The sequence below is a fragment of the Emiliania huxleyi genome (assembly GCF_000372725.1).
Source record: "Emiliania huxleyi CCMP1516 unplaced genomic scaffold EMIHUscaffold_31, whole genome shotgun sequence".
NCBI lineage: Eukaryota > Haptophyta > Isochrysidales > Noelaerhabdaceae > Emiliania > Emiliania huxleyi.
The window spans coordinates 32,949-47,280 of NW_005199684.1; the positions used below are offsets into that span (position 1 = coordinate 32,949).

The 14,332-nt window shown below is 66.0% G+C and overlaps 4 protein-coding genes across 4 annotated transcripts; 2 read left to right on the forward strand and 2 right to left on the reverse strand.

The window, feature by feature from the left end:
• Nucleotides 1-670: 670 nt before the first annotated feature.
• Nucleotides 671-940, forward strand: EMIHUDRAFT_207228 (hypothetical protein; the record flags this gene model as incomplete). The annotated part of the gene is made up of 2 exons (XM_005774492.1): nt 671-838; nt 914-940. 2 exons carry the CDS (start codon nt 671-673, stop codon nt 938-940), a joined length of 195 nt encoding a protein of 64 aa, XP_005774549.1.
• Nucleotides 941-4,505: 3,565 nt separating this feature from the next.
• EMIHUDRAFT_207231 (hypothetical protein) lies at nt 4,506-7,190 on the reverse strand (the record flags this gene model as incomplete). Its single annotated transcript, XM_005774493.1, has 7 exons — nt 4,506-4,593; nt 4,765-4,882; nt 5,450-5,522; nt 5,669-5,723; nt 6,014-6,106; nt 6,331-6,477; nt 6,712-7,190. 7 exons carry the CDS (start codon nt 7,188-7,190, stop codon nt 4,506-4,508), a joined length of 1,053 nt encoding a protein of 350 aa, XP_005774550.1.
• Nucleotides 7,191-7,260: 70 nt separating this feature from the next.
• Nucleotides 7,261-7,800, reverse strand: EMIHUDRAFT_207232 (hypothetical protein; the record flags this gene model as incomplete). Its single annotated transcript, XM_005774494.1, has 1 exon — nt 7,261-7,800. The coding sequence occupies one exon, from the start codon at nt 7,798-7,800 to the stop codon at nt 7,261-7,263; it is 540 nt and encodes a 179-aa protein (XP_005774551.1).
• Nucleotides 7,801-8,586: 786 nt separating this feature from the next.
• On the forward strand, nt 8,587-11,902 carry EMIHUDRAFT_101299 (hypothetical protein; the record flags this gene model as incomplete). Its single annotated transcript, XM_005774495.1, has 6 exons — nt 8,587-9,357; nt 9,614-10,078; nt 10,189-10,575; nt 10,974-11,045; nt 11,259-11,395; nt 11,590-11,902. 6 exons carry the CDS (start codon nt 8,587-8,589, stop codon nt 11,900-11,902), a joined length of 2,145 nt encoding a protein of 714 aa, XP_005774552.1.
• Between the last annotated feature and the right edge of the window lie 2,430 nt (nt 11,903-14,332).

Genomic DNA, 14,332 nt, shown 5'->3' on the forward strand with positions numbered 1-14,332 from the left:
ATTTGCGCACGCAGCCCGGCTTCACCCCAACTACACCACGCGCGGCCCCGTCGCACTCGAGCTCTCGACACACGGAGAGGACTGGCCGAGATCTCATCGAGATCTGGCCGAGATCTCTTCATCGAGATCTAGCCGAGATCTCCCCATACCTCCCCATACCTCGCGTTCGCCTTTTTCGCCACGCGGCGGCGGCGTCTCGTGGGCGCGCTCGCCTTCTCGCAGCCTGCTCAGAGCCTTCTCGGACCCTTCCTGCAGGAGGCGGCACCCTCTGGGCCTGCTACCGCAGTGCGCACCGGATCGCGGCCTTCGACGCGGCGGAGATGTGCGCGAGGGGCGGGAGGACGGGCGTGTCTGCGGCGGGGAAGCCGCGGGTCGGCACGGCGCCCGCGCGCTTCAGTTTCGGCGGGAACGACGAGGAGGGGACGATCCCGCCCTTCCCAGCCGACGAGTGGCGAGATCGAGCCGAGATCGAGCCGAGATCGACCCGAGATCAAGCCGAGATCGACCCGAGATCGACCCGAGATGGGGCCCTTCCCACAGCCGACGAGAGTGGCGCAGCTTGTGACGGCGTCGCCAGACTCTGGGACACGTCACGACACGTCCACGACACGTCCGAGACACGTCCACGACAGTCCGAGACCTATCCGAGTCGCGTAGGCACAGCCGTGTGATGGCGTCGCGGCGCAAGCGCGGCGCGCTCAGCTCGCCGTGCGCCTTCACTGTGAGCGAGCGGCGCGTCTACGTCTGCGACCGCGAGAACCACCGCATCTCCGTCTTCTCGGCCGACGACGGCGCCTACCGCCACTGCTTCTCCACCTTCGGCGACGCGCCCGGCTGCGTCCGCGGCCCGGCCGGAGTCGCTTTCGCGGCGGGGCACCCTAGATGCGGGAGATACGGGGAGATCGCACCCTAGATGCGGGAGATCTGGGGAGACCTCTGAGATCGCACCCTAGATGCGGGAGACGGACCCGTGTGCTTGCGGACCTGTTGTGTTCGCGCGATGCCCCCAAGACACAGCACGGCGCCGCTCCGCGCTCTGAGTTGTGGTGTGTGTGTACGACGCGGGCGGGGCACTTCGTGGTGGAGATACGGGGAGATACGGGGAGATACGGGAGATACGGGCATCTCTCGGGTCACAACACAACGAATGAGTGAATGGAGAGGTGTCATTCATCAGGCGGGGCCTCGAGACAGGGGGAGATATGGGGAGATGTGGGGAGAATGAATGCAGGACTGCCCCGTCAGGCGGGGCACGTCCTTGTGACGGAGGGGGTCTACGGCCGCCGCATCCAGGCCCTCTCACACTTGCCGCCTGCACCCGCGGCACTCTCCCTGCCGCCACTCTTCTCCCCGCAGCCTCTCTTGGAGTCCGGCAGCATTTCTCCCCGCAGCCTTGCTTGCGGCCTCCCTCTCTACTTCAATCCCCCCTCCCCCTCCCCTCCCGCCCCGCCCCACCCCCACCCGCCCCGCCCCGCCCCGCCCCACCCCGCCCCCCCACCCCCCGCCCCACCCCCCCACCCCACCCCGCACCGTCCCCAGGCTTTCACGCCCGAGGGCGAGTCGCGGGCCATCCTCTGCCCGCCCGGCGGCAAGCAGCCCATGCTGCGCGGCCTCTGCGTCGGCCCGCGTGGCCGCATCTACGCGGCCGACCGGTGCAACGACCTCATCCACCTGATCCAGCTCCGCAGGTAGACGGGCGCCGGCGCGCTCAGCGGCAGGCCAGTGACCGCCAGGGTTCGCTCTATGGACTATGTGCGGGCTGCTACGCGGGCCGAAAAGGGTGCGAGTGAAAAACTCAACCCAATTTATTTTATGAGCGCGCAAGACATAAAGGGTGGCTAAGGGCTCTGCACGCAAGGCGCCCGCGGGTCGCAGACGTAGGAGACGTCGACCGCCTCCACTGTGAACCACTTTTACAGTATGATGCCTAATCTCAAAGTATAGCCAGGGGGGATACCCGTAGCCCCCAAAGTGAACTGCCTGATCGACTCCCCGGCACACGGCGGAGGAGGAGGAAGACAGCACAACGAACCCCCAGGGCGGGAGGAGCACAATGCTCAGGGTGGGACAAAACACCGAGAGACGCCGGCTGAACAACAATAAGGAAGGCCCCTGGTGCGCCCTGGAAGTGACCCACGACGATCTCCAGCGTCCAGTGCGGGTACAATACCCGAAAAAACCCGGGAAAACCAGGTATTTTCGGGTTTTACCCGGGTTTTTGGCATTTTCTGCTTGCTGACCACTGAACAACACTCAACAGTAACAACAGTAACAAACAGTAACAGCTTGGGCTGGCGGCTGGGGAGAACACTTCTCACTTGAACAACGTTGAGGATTTCACAGCCAACAATAGTGCAACTGTTAGGCCCAAAGTTAACGTTTGACAACCCTAAGTCGGTGAACGTTATTAGCTACTGTTGTTGCCAAGCTGCAGAACATGTGCGAACCAGTGCCTATGACGCTTTGACGCTCAAGGAGTAGGCGCGGAGCGCCGCGCGCGGAGCGCGCCCCGAGGAAAATTTTGAGGGTTGTGGAGGGCTAGATGCGATTTCTATTAAGAGTTTGACTCACACGCTGGAACCACTCGGCCCACCCACAGGCCCAATCTCGAGTGGCGGCGCTCCGCGCCTACCCATGCAGCGGCGCGCTCCGCGCGTGTTCTGCAGCGGCGCGCTCAGGGCATGGGCGGTGTGTGGGACCGCTGCGACCGCCAGGGCAACTGGGTCACTGCAACTGAGGAGGCTGTGATCGCGTGGAACGCGCCCCAGCCGTACCATCCCGTCGCCGTGCCCTTCATCAACCGTGCGCTCGAGAACTGGGGCGGGCTCAACTGGGAAGACCGCTTTCACCACAACGACAGGTCACGTGCACAGAGGGGCGGCATTGGAGCTTCGCTGCAGCGGGGTCTGGTCATGACGCGGAAGAAGGCAGAGACACAGCGTCTGCCAGCCGAGTGCTACGACGTCAGGCCGAAGCCGCGTGGCCACAACTGACTGCAACAGACTGTCTTCATGTGTCTAGACTCTACCGCGGTGCGCTCCGCGCACATAGGTGCCAGCGCGCTCCGCGCGGTATCTAGCCAGCGCGCTCCGCGCGTGTGTGTCTAGCTAGCGCGCTCCGCGTGTGCGGTGTCCAGCTAGCGCGCTCCGCGCGTGTCCGGGTAGAGCACCGGCGCGCTCCGCGCGCATGAGAATCCAGTGCTTATGCTCATAAGCACTAAAAGCTCGTTTCTGCAGCTTGGCGTGTTGTTGGGGAGCCCCACTGTTGTTCTGTTGTTACTGTTAACACTAGCAATTCACTGTTTTCAGCTCTTCCTAACGTTTGACAACCCTACAAGTGACGACCACAGTCATGACCACAGTATATGCAGTACGGCTCTATCCCAGTATGCAGTAACAACGAACCGATGAAAGAGAAACAATTTTTGCTCATTTGTTTTCGGATAGCCCCATGTGTCCTTTTAAAAAGATTTTTGTCCTAACTAAAAGGACAGGTTCATGAAGGGCGCCACGCGCGCCCCCGCTCGCCGGCCCAGTCGTACCTCCCGCACTCCACTTGCCCTTCGCGACTTCCCCGTGCCCGGTGGTGCCGGGGGACGACAGTCGTGGCCTTGTTTTGGACGTTACGTGCCGCCGAAACTTGATCACCGATCACCGTCTGAATAAGTAACTCCTAGAAAACTCTCCAAAGGCCGGTGATCGGTGATCAGTGACCAGCCGGTGATCATGCAGCTAGTGGGTGGTGCCCCGGCCGACGTGAGCGTCATCAACCCGCCCGCAACTACCACCTGACGTACGCCGCACTCGGCCGCGGCGAGCTCTCGAATGAAGACGTGCTGAGCCAGCTCACCGCCAAGCGAGCGCATCAAATGCCGCTCGCTACAACAATGGCACCCTCCCGCAGTACATGCCACGCATCTTCACCACCAACAGCCACCTGACAGAGGAGGACCACATCCTTCCCCGAAGGCGCAACGCCAAGCAGCAGCAGTTGATCGCCGCTACCGCAAGATTGGTCCGCTGACAGAGCCGCTGCAGCGACTGGGACGCACGCTCAAAACCGGGCGGGCTCATAGTGAAGAAGATGGTGAAGGGAGTGCTTGGGCGCGTGTCCAAAGGTGCCAAGCGGCCTGCAGCGCCCTCCTCCCAGGCTGCAGCCCCCCCCCCTACGCAAGCGGCAGGTGATTGTAGACAGTGATGAGGACTAGCGGGCGTAAAGGACAAGCGGTTGCGGGTACGTCTCCGGGTCGGTTTTGAATGTGTTGCTTGGGCTGGGTCGTGACCCCGCCGCCTGGAGGCTGTCAGGTGGACATGGTAGCATACCTCAATGCCCAGGAGAGGCTTGCAGAGAGCTCAATGGGAGCGAAAACGCGAGATCAAGGTGTCCTTTTGTAAAGGACAAGTCCTTTAAAAGTCATCGGCCTATCCGTTTTCTCAGCTCAACAATTACTTGCATGAGTTGTGTTCGACGTCCACGTCCATCTCCCACACCATCAGTGTGGGCTCTCAAAAGGCAGCGCGAGGCCGCTTCGTCGGCGGCTCCCCCGCGCCCCCGCTCCCGCCGTACCGCTGGTGCAGCGCCGCCACCGCCTCCCTTCCAAAGAGGTGCTCGTACGAGCCCGCGTCCGACGGCGACGGCACGCGGTACGCAGGCCCGTCCTCCCCGCCGCCGCCGCCGCCGCCGCCGCCGCCGCCGCCGCCGCCGCCGCCGCCGCCGCCGCTATCGCGCTGCAGCAGGAGGATCGCCGACTGGCGCGGCTCGTACCGCATGACGTAGTGCGCGGCGGCGGGGTTGGCGGCGAGCGAGGCGAGCAGCCACTCGAGCACGCCCTTCCCAAAGTTGATGCAAGCGGCGGGCTCCCAGTAGGGCTCTCGCCCCGCGCCTAACGGCAGGTTGGCAGGATTCAGAGTGCAAGGCCCGGCGCACGTGGGTGAGCAGTGAGTACACCAATGCATCCGTGGCACCGCGTAAATGCGAGGGGCTACGAGTACAAAGAAGGCAGCGGAATGCGGCGGGATGCGGCGGAGTGCGTCTCCTCTCGAGGGGTCGTCGGAATACAAATGTGTCTCAGCTTCGGGCCTGCACAAAGACAGCAGGGAGGAGGTAGGGGCCCCGCTGCTTCACCCATCGCTACTACTGGGGTGTCCGCTTTTGTCCACCTCGAGGAAGGAGGTAGGAGGTAGGGCCCCGGGATACAGACTCCGCATCTAGTCCCGCGCGCCGCGCACGAGCCTGTGCATCGTCGAGGTCTCGAAGCTCTTGAGCTCGTGCACCTAATCTCGCGCAATCTCCCGCCATCTCGCGCAATCTCCCGCCATCTCGCGCAATCTCGCCGCACCGTCCCTCGCTCGTCGCGGAAGCCGACGAGCACAGTCGGCACTCCCGCGAGGAAGGACTGCAGGGCAAACCCGCGGACATGTCATGGACGTGTCCTGGACAGGGCCGGCACTGTCCGGCGGCAGCAGGGCGAGGAGGGCCGCCTGCAGCCAGTACTTGAAGAGCTTGTGCCGCTGGAAGCTCTCCTGAGCACAGCAAGCGCAACGGCAGGCGGACGGCAGGTAGACGGCGTGTGCATGTCTACCCACTGCTCCTCGTCGCTTGCTGCTGCTACTGCTCCTACTCCTACTGCTGCTGCTGCTGCTGCTGCTGCTACTACTGCTGCTACCACTGTCTCCTCATCGCGGGGAGACGCGTGCCGCTTGCTCGTCTTCAGCTCGACGTACCTGCAGTGATGGCCCAGGGGGGTGGTGAGTGCTGAGGGTTTTGTCGGCTAGTCAAGGGGTGGCCAGGGCAAGGGCTGGGGCGAGAGTCGAAATGGATTAGTCGGGGTAGTGGCTAGGGCAAGGGCTGGGGCGAGAGTCGCGGATGGGCTCACTCAGTCACCTACTCACGCTCCATATCTCCCCATATCTCCCCAGATCTCACTCAGCCCACCTACTCAGCCAGCACGCTCAAGCCTGAGAGCCGAGCTTTGCCGCGACGCTCTCCCGCCTCCTCGGCTGTATCCACACACCCCGCCGCTGGGGCGCCGCCACCGCCGGTGGCGGCGCAGTCGATCTCGGCCGCCATGAAGAGCTTCGTGCGGTCGATGGACAGCTGGACAATCCTGCGGTGGGGGAGAGAGGGGGAGAGAGGGGGAGAGATGGGGAGCTATGGACAATCCTGCGGTGGTGGAGAGCTGGACAGCGGCGGTGGAGCCCCAAGGGGCGTGATGACGAGGGCGACGACGGCAGGGAGTGCAGCGCTGCCACGAGGGCGGCGAAGGCAAGGGAAGCAGCCTCGTGTTGGCTCCCGAGCCAGTCGTGCGCAGCGTGCGTGTGCGTGTGACACCCGCCGTCCGCGTGCAAGACTGGAGTGACTGGCTGGTCTGCATTCCGCATGTTCCGCATCTGGTGGACGCTCGAGCAAAACTCCTCGTTTGCGTTGACGGGCGGCAGCGGCCCGCCGTCGTCCTCGCCGCCGTCGAGGGTCGACAGCCTGAGGGAGATATGGGGGAGACATGGGGAGATGAGACATGGGGAGATATGGGGAGCTATGGTGTGTCGACAGCCTGCGCCGTGGAGACGCCGCTATCAGGACGCGAGTACGGCCGCGTGCAGCGTGTTGTGCACTGTGTGCGAAGGTCGTCGTGTATTGCTCAGGGGCGGCAGTTTGGACTCGGGTGCTGTGCTGCATTCGGAGCGGCATCTAGTCGAATCCAGCTGCTCAAACTTGTAGCCCCAGTAGGACATCCGCTGCTGCCGCTCGTCGCGCCTCGCCTCCTCCGCCCGCTTGCGCTCGGTGTCCATGACGTGCAGCAGGACCGTGCCGTCGGCGCACCGCTCCACGCCAACCTCCCAGTCGTCCTTCCGGTTGTAGACCGTCCCAAAGATCTTGTTGAGGTTGTTGCGGTACGTCAGGATGTGCGCGTCGGTGGTGCGCACGCCCTTGTGGGAGAGGGCGGCGACGACGTCGCCGAGCGGCGCGGGCTCGTTTGGGTCGTGCGATTTAGGAACGTAGCTCTCAAACCCCACGTCAAGCGCCGCTGGCAGCCGCGGCGTCCGGTAGGCGCCGAGACCGCTCTTGTCGAAGCGGACCCGCCGCGAGGCGTCGCGCGAGAAGTGGGCGATCTCGCGCGGCTGGCCAAACTTTGGGAAGCCCTTGCCCACGTACGTAGCGGTCGGGTGTAGCGGGAGCGCAGTCACTTGCATGCGGAATAAGAAACCTTTTTCGCGCCAACCGGCAGCGGCGCCCTGACTGTTCTCCGTCCTTTTAACTCAGTTACCGTCTGCTCTCCCCTCCCGGCCCACCCTCGTCGTCCTCGTCGCCGCTTCCGCCGAGCAGCGCTCCGGCGCGCTCCGCCCACGTCCGCTGGTCCACCCCCGCCGCCGCCGCGTCGCCTCCGGCCGGCAGCCGCAGGTCGCGAGCAAGGACTGCGCCGAGCGGCTCGAGCGAGGGCCGCTGCGACGGCGACACCGCTCCCGCCGGCTCGCCCTCCTCCCTCACCCGCTCGACAATGAGCGTGGCGTAGCCGTCGCCGCCGGCGTCGGCGCGGTGCGACGCGATCGCGCCGCGCACGTCGCCAAAGGTGGCGCCGTCGGCGGAGAAGAGGACGCGCTTGAGCTGCCGCGTGCCGAGCGGCGTGCCGGAAGTGACCTGCTGCCACATCGGGCTGCCCGCCAACACCGGCGCCCACGCCGTCAGCCCGCGCACGACGTCTCCCTCCGCCGCCTGCCCCACCGCGCCGTAGCCCGGAAGCGCGCCCGTCACCACGATCTCGCCCGCAACCTCCTCAATCACCAGGCCGAGCGGAAGCCGCATACGCTCCAAGAGGAGGATGTCGCTCCGCCGCCGCCGCGGCCGCAAGTTCAGGCGGGCGACGCCGGCCGGCTCGCCGTCTTGGCCGAGGTCCACGCTGACGGCGACGAGGCCCGTGTCGTCGGGAGAGTCGTCGTCTGGCGGCGGCGGCGGCGGCGGCGGCGGCTCGCCCTCGTCGACGAGGCTGCGCGCCGCGGCGACGCCAACGGCGGAGGCTGCTAGCAGGGAGACGGCCTCGATGTTGGCGGCCAGGTCGCCCTCGGCGGCCGCGTCGAGGAGGTCGCCGAGTCCGAGCGCGGCGGCACCGCGCGGGCGACGGCGTGGAGCCGGCCATCGTAAGGGAGGCGCAAACATCGCCAGCGAGTGCAGGAGGACGAGAGAGGGGAGGAAGGGCATGTGGGCTGATCCGGGTGCCTCTCGGTGTCGGTGCTCAACAGAAACAAACCGGCCTCAGTTCTGATAAGGAGGGATGGGTGAATTGGAAAGAAAGAGAAAGCCATACTTGCCAGAACACAAAGGTACTCCCACGCCTCTCGGGGTTTTTGCCCGGCCGAGTCAACCCGAGAGATGCTGGGGCGAGCCTCGGCGAGACTGCGTCAGCTGCAAGAAGTCACTCACAGTGCCAACAACACACCTAAAACAAAACTCCGGGTGATTTGACACAACCACTAAAAACTCACAGCGAGCAGTCGCAAGCGGCGCCGACGCGGGAGCAGCGGAGCCTCACCGGGAGCAGCGGCGGGAGCAGCAGCCGGCTCGATGCCTCGGTAAACGCTCTATCCCTGCACGATGAACTTTGCGCAAGCGATCCAGGAGCGCGCCGCCGCGGCGACTGCGGCTGCGGCTGAGGCCGCCAGCGTCGCCGCCGTGCAGGCCGCGGCGCTGACCGAGAAGGTGTCCGAGTGGGACATGGGCTTTGACGAGAAGGCGGCGACCAGCACTATCGCCGCCGCCGCCCCTGCCTCGCAGCGCAAGAAGCCCGCGCGGGCCGGCGCCTTCTCGATCGGTGGCGACGAGCGGCAGAGCAATCGAGGAGCTCCGAACGCGCCTCCGCCTGAGAATGGCGCACGGAAGCCGCCGCCGCCCCACCGGACGCCGGCGCCGGCGCCGCAGCCGCAGCCGACACAGGAGCGAGCTGGAGCGGCGGCGGGCGGCGCCACCACGGCCGGAGCGGCACAGCCGGCCCAGTCGGCCGCCGCTTCGGCGGAGGCGGCTCGGGCGGGCCTGCGGGCGGCGGCTCTGCAGGAGGAGCTCAACGCGACCAAGCTGCGCGCGCTGCGGAAGATCAAGAAGCAGGAGGAGGAGATGGAGCAGCTGCGGCTCGCCGCCGCAGCCGCCCGCTCCGAGCGGGCCGCCCTCCACGCCCAGCTCACCCAAGCGCAGCTCGCTGCCTCCGCCGCCGCCGCCGCCGCCGCCGCTGCGCCGCCGCCGCCGCCGGGACCGCAGCAGCCTCCCGCCACGCCAGCTGGCGCGACGGCGGGCGCGGCGGCGGGGACGCCCGCGACGCGGGGCGGCCTCGTGAACTCGAGTCGCGTGCGGCAGGCGACGCCGACTGGCGAGGTCGGGCAAGAGGAGATCACAAGATGAGAGGCGGCAGCAGAGACTGACGTAGGCGATGCTGGCGGACAAGGTCGCCGCGCAAGCGAGAGAGCTCAAGAGGGCGCAGCTGGCGCTGCAGAGAGTCGAGGAGGCGATGGCCGCCGCAGACACTGACCGGACGGCGCTGCGCGCCTCGCTCGCCGCCGCGGAGGCTCTACCGCACCGCCCACGGGACTGAACCCACACTGGGTTCGATCCTCTGGAGGTATGGTACTAGGCCGCGGTCGACGAGGCGCGCTCTGAGCAGCGGCTCGCCCTCGCCGAGGCTCGCTCGCAGGCGCAGGCTCTGGAGCAGCTCAAGGAGGAGAGGGCGCGGGTGCAGCAGCAGCAGCGGCAGCAGCAGCGGCAGGGGCAGGGGCAGGGGCAACAGCAGCGGCAGGGGCAGTTGTCGCAGAAAGGGAATGGAGTCGCCGCCGCCCGGCCCTCCTCCTCCTCCTTCCCCTCCTCCTCCTCCTCTGCTCCCGCCGCCGCCGCCGCCACGTCCGCCAACGCCGCCGCCATGTCCACCATATCCGCCTCCGCCGCCGGCGCTGTGGAGGGAGAGCGCACGGCGCCTGCCGCGTCTGCTCACGTCGAGGTGTCGGCCGACGTCGTGCCAAAGGCGGAGGCGGAGGCGGCGAGGGCGGAGGCGGAGGCGGCGAGGGCGGAGGCGGAGGCGGCGGCGACGCGCGAGGCGGCGGCGGTGGCGGCGAGAGACGCGGCTGAGGCGCGCGAGCTGCTGCAGGCGGAGGAGGCCACATCTCCCCTCATCTCCCCATATCTCCCCCATCTCTCCCCCACGAGCTGCTGCAGGCGGCGGAGGCCAAGCGAGCGCAGGCGGCGGCGGCCGAGACCAAGTCAAAGGCGCGCAAGCTCCTCGAGCAGAAGGAGAAGGAGACCGGCTCGCTGCAGGCGCAGCTGCAGGCCCTGCGCGCGGCGGCGGCAGCGAGCAAGGCGCAGGCGGCAGCCTCTGACAGTGCCTCCTCGCCGTCCGCCGCGCCCTCCGCTGCGCACGGCGCCTACAGCGCGGCCCTGGCGCCGCACGGGGCCAGAGCTGCTGCGGACCGAGCGGCGAGCCCGCCAGGGGTGGACGGCGGTGCGGACGCGGCGCCGTCGCTGCTTGACGGCGTCGACGAGCGCATCGCGCGCGATCTGCAGCGGCACGCCGCACTGCAGGCGCGCCTCGAGATGTGGGGAGATGTGGGGAGATGTGGGGAGATGTGTGGAGATATGGGGGAGATGTGGGGAGATCTGGCACGCCGCACTGCAGGCGCGCCTCGAGACGGAGAGCGCTGCGCGAGTCGAGGCGGAGCGGGCGCGCGCCGAGGCGGAGCGGCGGCTGCTGCGCGCGAGGAGCGAGCTCGAGCAGGCTCGCGGCGAATCTCGGCGAATCCCCGGCAATCTCGGGCGATCTCGGCGAATCTCGAGCAATCTCGGCAAATCTCGAGCAGGCTCGCGGTTCGTGCGGCGGCGGCGGAGGCGGCGGCGGCGCGGCCGGAGGAGCGGTGGCGGCGGAGGATCGCTTCTGTCACGAAGAGGCTGGCTCATCTCGGACTGAGGATGGAGGTGTGATGGGCGTCTGTTCGTGTGTCTTTCAGGACCCGTTCCTCAAGAATACGCTGCTCAAGTTCCTGGAGGTTGGAGAGGCGGACGACGGCCACCTGCTGCAGGTGCTGCCGCTGCCTTCCCACACACATGCTCACACCTCCAACACACCTCACCCGCACTCACCCACACACGTGATAATAATAACACCGACGATAATGACAAACACCCCAGGTGCTCGCGCTGCGCCTCCAATTCACGCCCGAGGAGATGCGCCGCCGAGCGGGCGCATTCGCAGTCCAACCCGTTGCCGAAACGGCGAGACGAGGCATCCATAGGAGATGCGCCGCCTCGAGAGAGCGCGCAACCAGCGCGGCGGCGGCGGCGGCGGCATGCTCAACGGGCTGCTGCCGCCCTCGCTCTTCACTCCGCGCCGCACGCCAATGCCGCCGCCGCCGCCGGCGACGGCAGCGACGTCGGCGGCCGCCGCTTCGCCGCCCTCGCCGGCGGCGACGAGGCCGGCGGCGGCGGCGGCGGAGGCCCGCGATTCCGACAGGGCGGAGGGCGGCGGCGCGGAGGAGGTGTACTTGAGGCAGCGGCTGCTGCTCTCGGCCCCTCTCGTCGAATCTCGGCGGAGATCGGCTGAGCGTGGCTGGTGTCGGCGAGTAGGAGGCAGCTCGCGGACGCGCGCCGGAAGCTGTCGGCGGCGGAGGCGCGGCTCGAGGTCGCGGAGCGGGAGCTGCGCGGCGGGGGCGGCGCGGGCGGCGAGACGTCCCTCGCCTACCTGCGTTCCGTCATCATCAAGTACATCGAGGAGGAGGACGGGACCGCCTCCGCCGACTCGCTCTTCCAGGTGCTGGCCACTTTCCTCCGCATCGACCCGCCCACGGTCGTGCGGCTGCAGGCGGCGCGCAGCCGCAAGGCGACGTCGCAGCAGGGCCTATGGGGCACGCTGCGGGCGGCCGCCACGCCCGGGCGCTAGAGAGAGTGTGTCCCTGATGTTGGCGCGTATGTGTGGCGCGCTATCACGCGTTTTTCGGCGGTCTGCGGGCTCGAGATATCACTGCTACGACTCTAATTCTATAAAGACCAGCACGACGTGTTGTCTTTAAGGTCATTCACGGGTGTCTGCGGCCCACTGTGTCCGCTGGTAGGACAGTGATCGCGGCAAACCCTGTGGTCAGCTCGATATCATATCGGATATTTTTTGAGCTTAGCCTTCGATGTTATGAAAACACGCAAGGCGGACATGGCATATCGCTCTCGGGCTCACAGAATATTTTTTTGTAGGCGCACCGGAACGCCAAAAAACTAGTATGTCTTCGAGGGAAAAGTAATCCGAGCAAACCCGCGGCCGCAATGAATTAAAATGGGCGGTTTTCGAGGGGAATCTGGAGAATCTGGGAATCTGCTCACCACGGATCCCCACCTCATCGAGAAACTTTTCACTCCAAGACATACTAGTTTTTCAAGGTGCTCTACATGTTAGGCACAAAAGATACGGCATTGCAGGCCATTTAGGATTTCTAGACGATCACTGAGTAGGCCAAAATCCCCACTGGGCCGGGAGCAACCTTAAACGCGCCGGCACAAAAATGCCGGCAAACACTTTTTCGCGTCGCGCTGCGGCAGGCCCGCTGGCGCTGCGCGCTGGGCATGGCGCTGCGCCGGCGCCGCCGCGCTGGCGGGCTGGGGGGCGCAAACAGCCGACTCGGAAACACTGTCGCTGTGAGGGGACCGTGGCACGCGTGCGACTCGGCACCGCCCACCATCTAGTCAGGAGATGGTGCACGAGATGCCTGAGCAGGCTCTTAAGCGCGAAGTCGTATCGCTGCGTGAATGCGATCTCTTCTGCCGTCTCAGTTTTTTTGCTGGCGACATGGATTTTTTTGCCTCATCGGCCACAATTAACATGCCAGTCAGGAACTCGCCAGTAACGCCGCCCGCAATAATCAGTGGAGCGCTGGGAGCAGCGGCAATACTCGAGGCGACAACGAGACCGATCGTGCCTGCCCGCGCAGCCTGGGCACCGATAAATTGGCAGCCGGAGAACACCCAAGTCAAATTCGATTCCGATCGCAACTCTGTGTCCATCCCATTCTCAAGCTCACCAATTACTTGCGGCGTGAGCAAGTCTTCCCTGCCTTCTTCGATGGCACAGAGGACATGCTGCGCGACGGCGTCCGTGGAGATCCTCTAGGATTCCTAGGAGATCCTCCCTGGAGCAACTGGAACTGACCTGGAGCCACTCATCCTGACGGTCAGCGATCTGCGGGAAGGGAACCGATCCGTCGGAGGTCTCTTGCCCTTCGGCGGTTAGTGGTGCACTAACCCCGAGAAACCCTTCGGCGCGTCGCTCCTCATCGGACATCGCAAACCCCTGAGCCCTGTCAGCAGAGTCCTCCTTCGGGAATGTACGTAAGAGCTAACACTGAGAGAGAGAGACACTGATCACCTTATATGCTCCTACTATGCATCGCTTATGGCCGATCTGCTGACCTCGAGTCGTCGGTCTTTGCGAATCCATCGACGAGATCCATGACATCGAGGATGCAGGCCGCAGCGGTGCTGCTGTCGGCAATCGGCCTCTCGGCGGGTGCGCACTCGGAGCGTTGCCGGGATCGTCCGGCCGGAGCCCGTAGCGCCCTGCACGGCGGGGCCTCGTGACCTACATCGATGTAGATAAAGAAACCACACTGGGCAGTGCACACACCACGAGATATGGCTGGATGAGCCTTCGGCCAGACGACCCCCCCCCCCCCGTACGAGTCGACGTACGGCTCTAGTCGAGTAACACCACATATCTCGGGACAAATAGCACAGGGGTCCTCACTCCCTGCCCCCACTCTACGGATCGAAGAGAGTGGCGAAGAGAGTGGGGCTGCGTCGGTTGCAGGCAGTCCCTGCTGCGGATGCGGGTTGCGCGCGGCGGGCTCAAGACCGCGGCGGGGGTAGTAGCCGTAAGTACTCGAAGGTGCGCTGGCAGGCGTGCTCGGCCGAGCCAAGATAGGGGCCGCTCGAGTTGCCCCCCGGGAGGAACGCGTCTCCCTGAGGGATCTGCGGAATGCGCAAAGCGATGAGCGGGAATTGCGGATGCGGTTTTCGGGTAGAGGCTGGTGATGGCGAGGGTCTTGCCGAGTCGATCGTCCTCCACGACGCAGGTGCCTCAATCCTGGTCTCCGGCGGGACGCCTCGCCGGCCGTGGATCCCCGGCGTGATGGGGGCCTCAGAGCTCAATGCCAAGCTGTGCCCCATCGGCGCCCTCGGCCGCTGGACGCCGCGCTACGAGCCGGTGCAATACACCGAGTACGGGCCAGGCGAGCGGCTCTCGCGCGGGGTGGGTGGGTGGGTGGGTGGGTGTTCGTGCGTGTGTGGCGAGGCCAAGTCCCCCCCCCCGCGCGGCCCAGGCTCG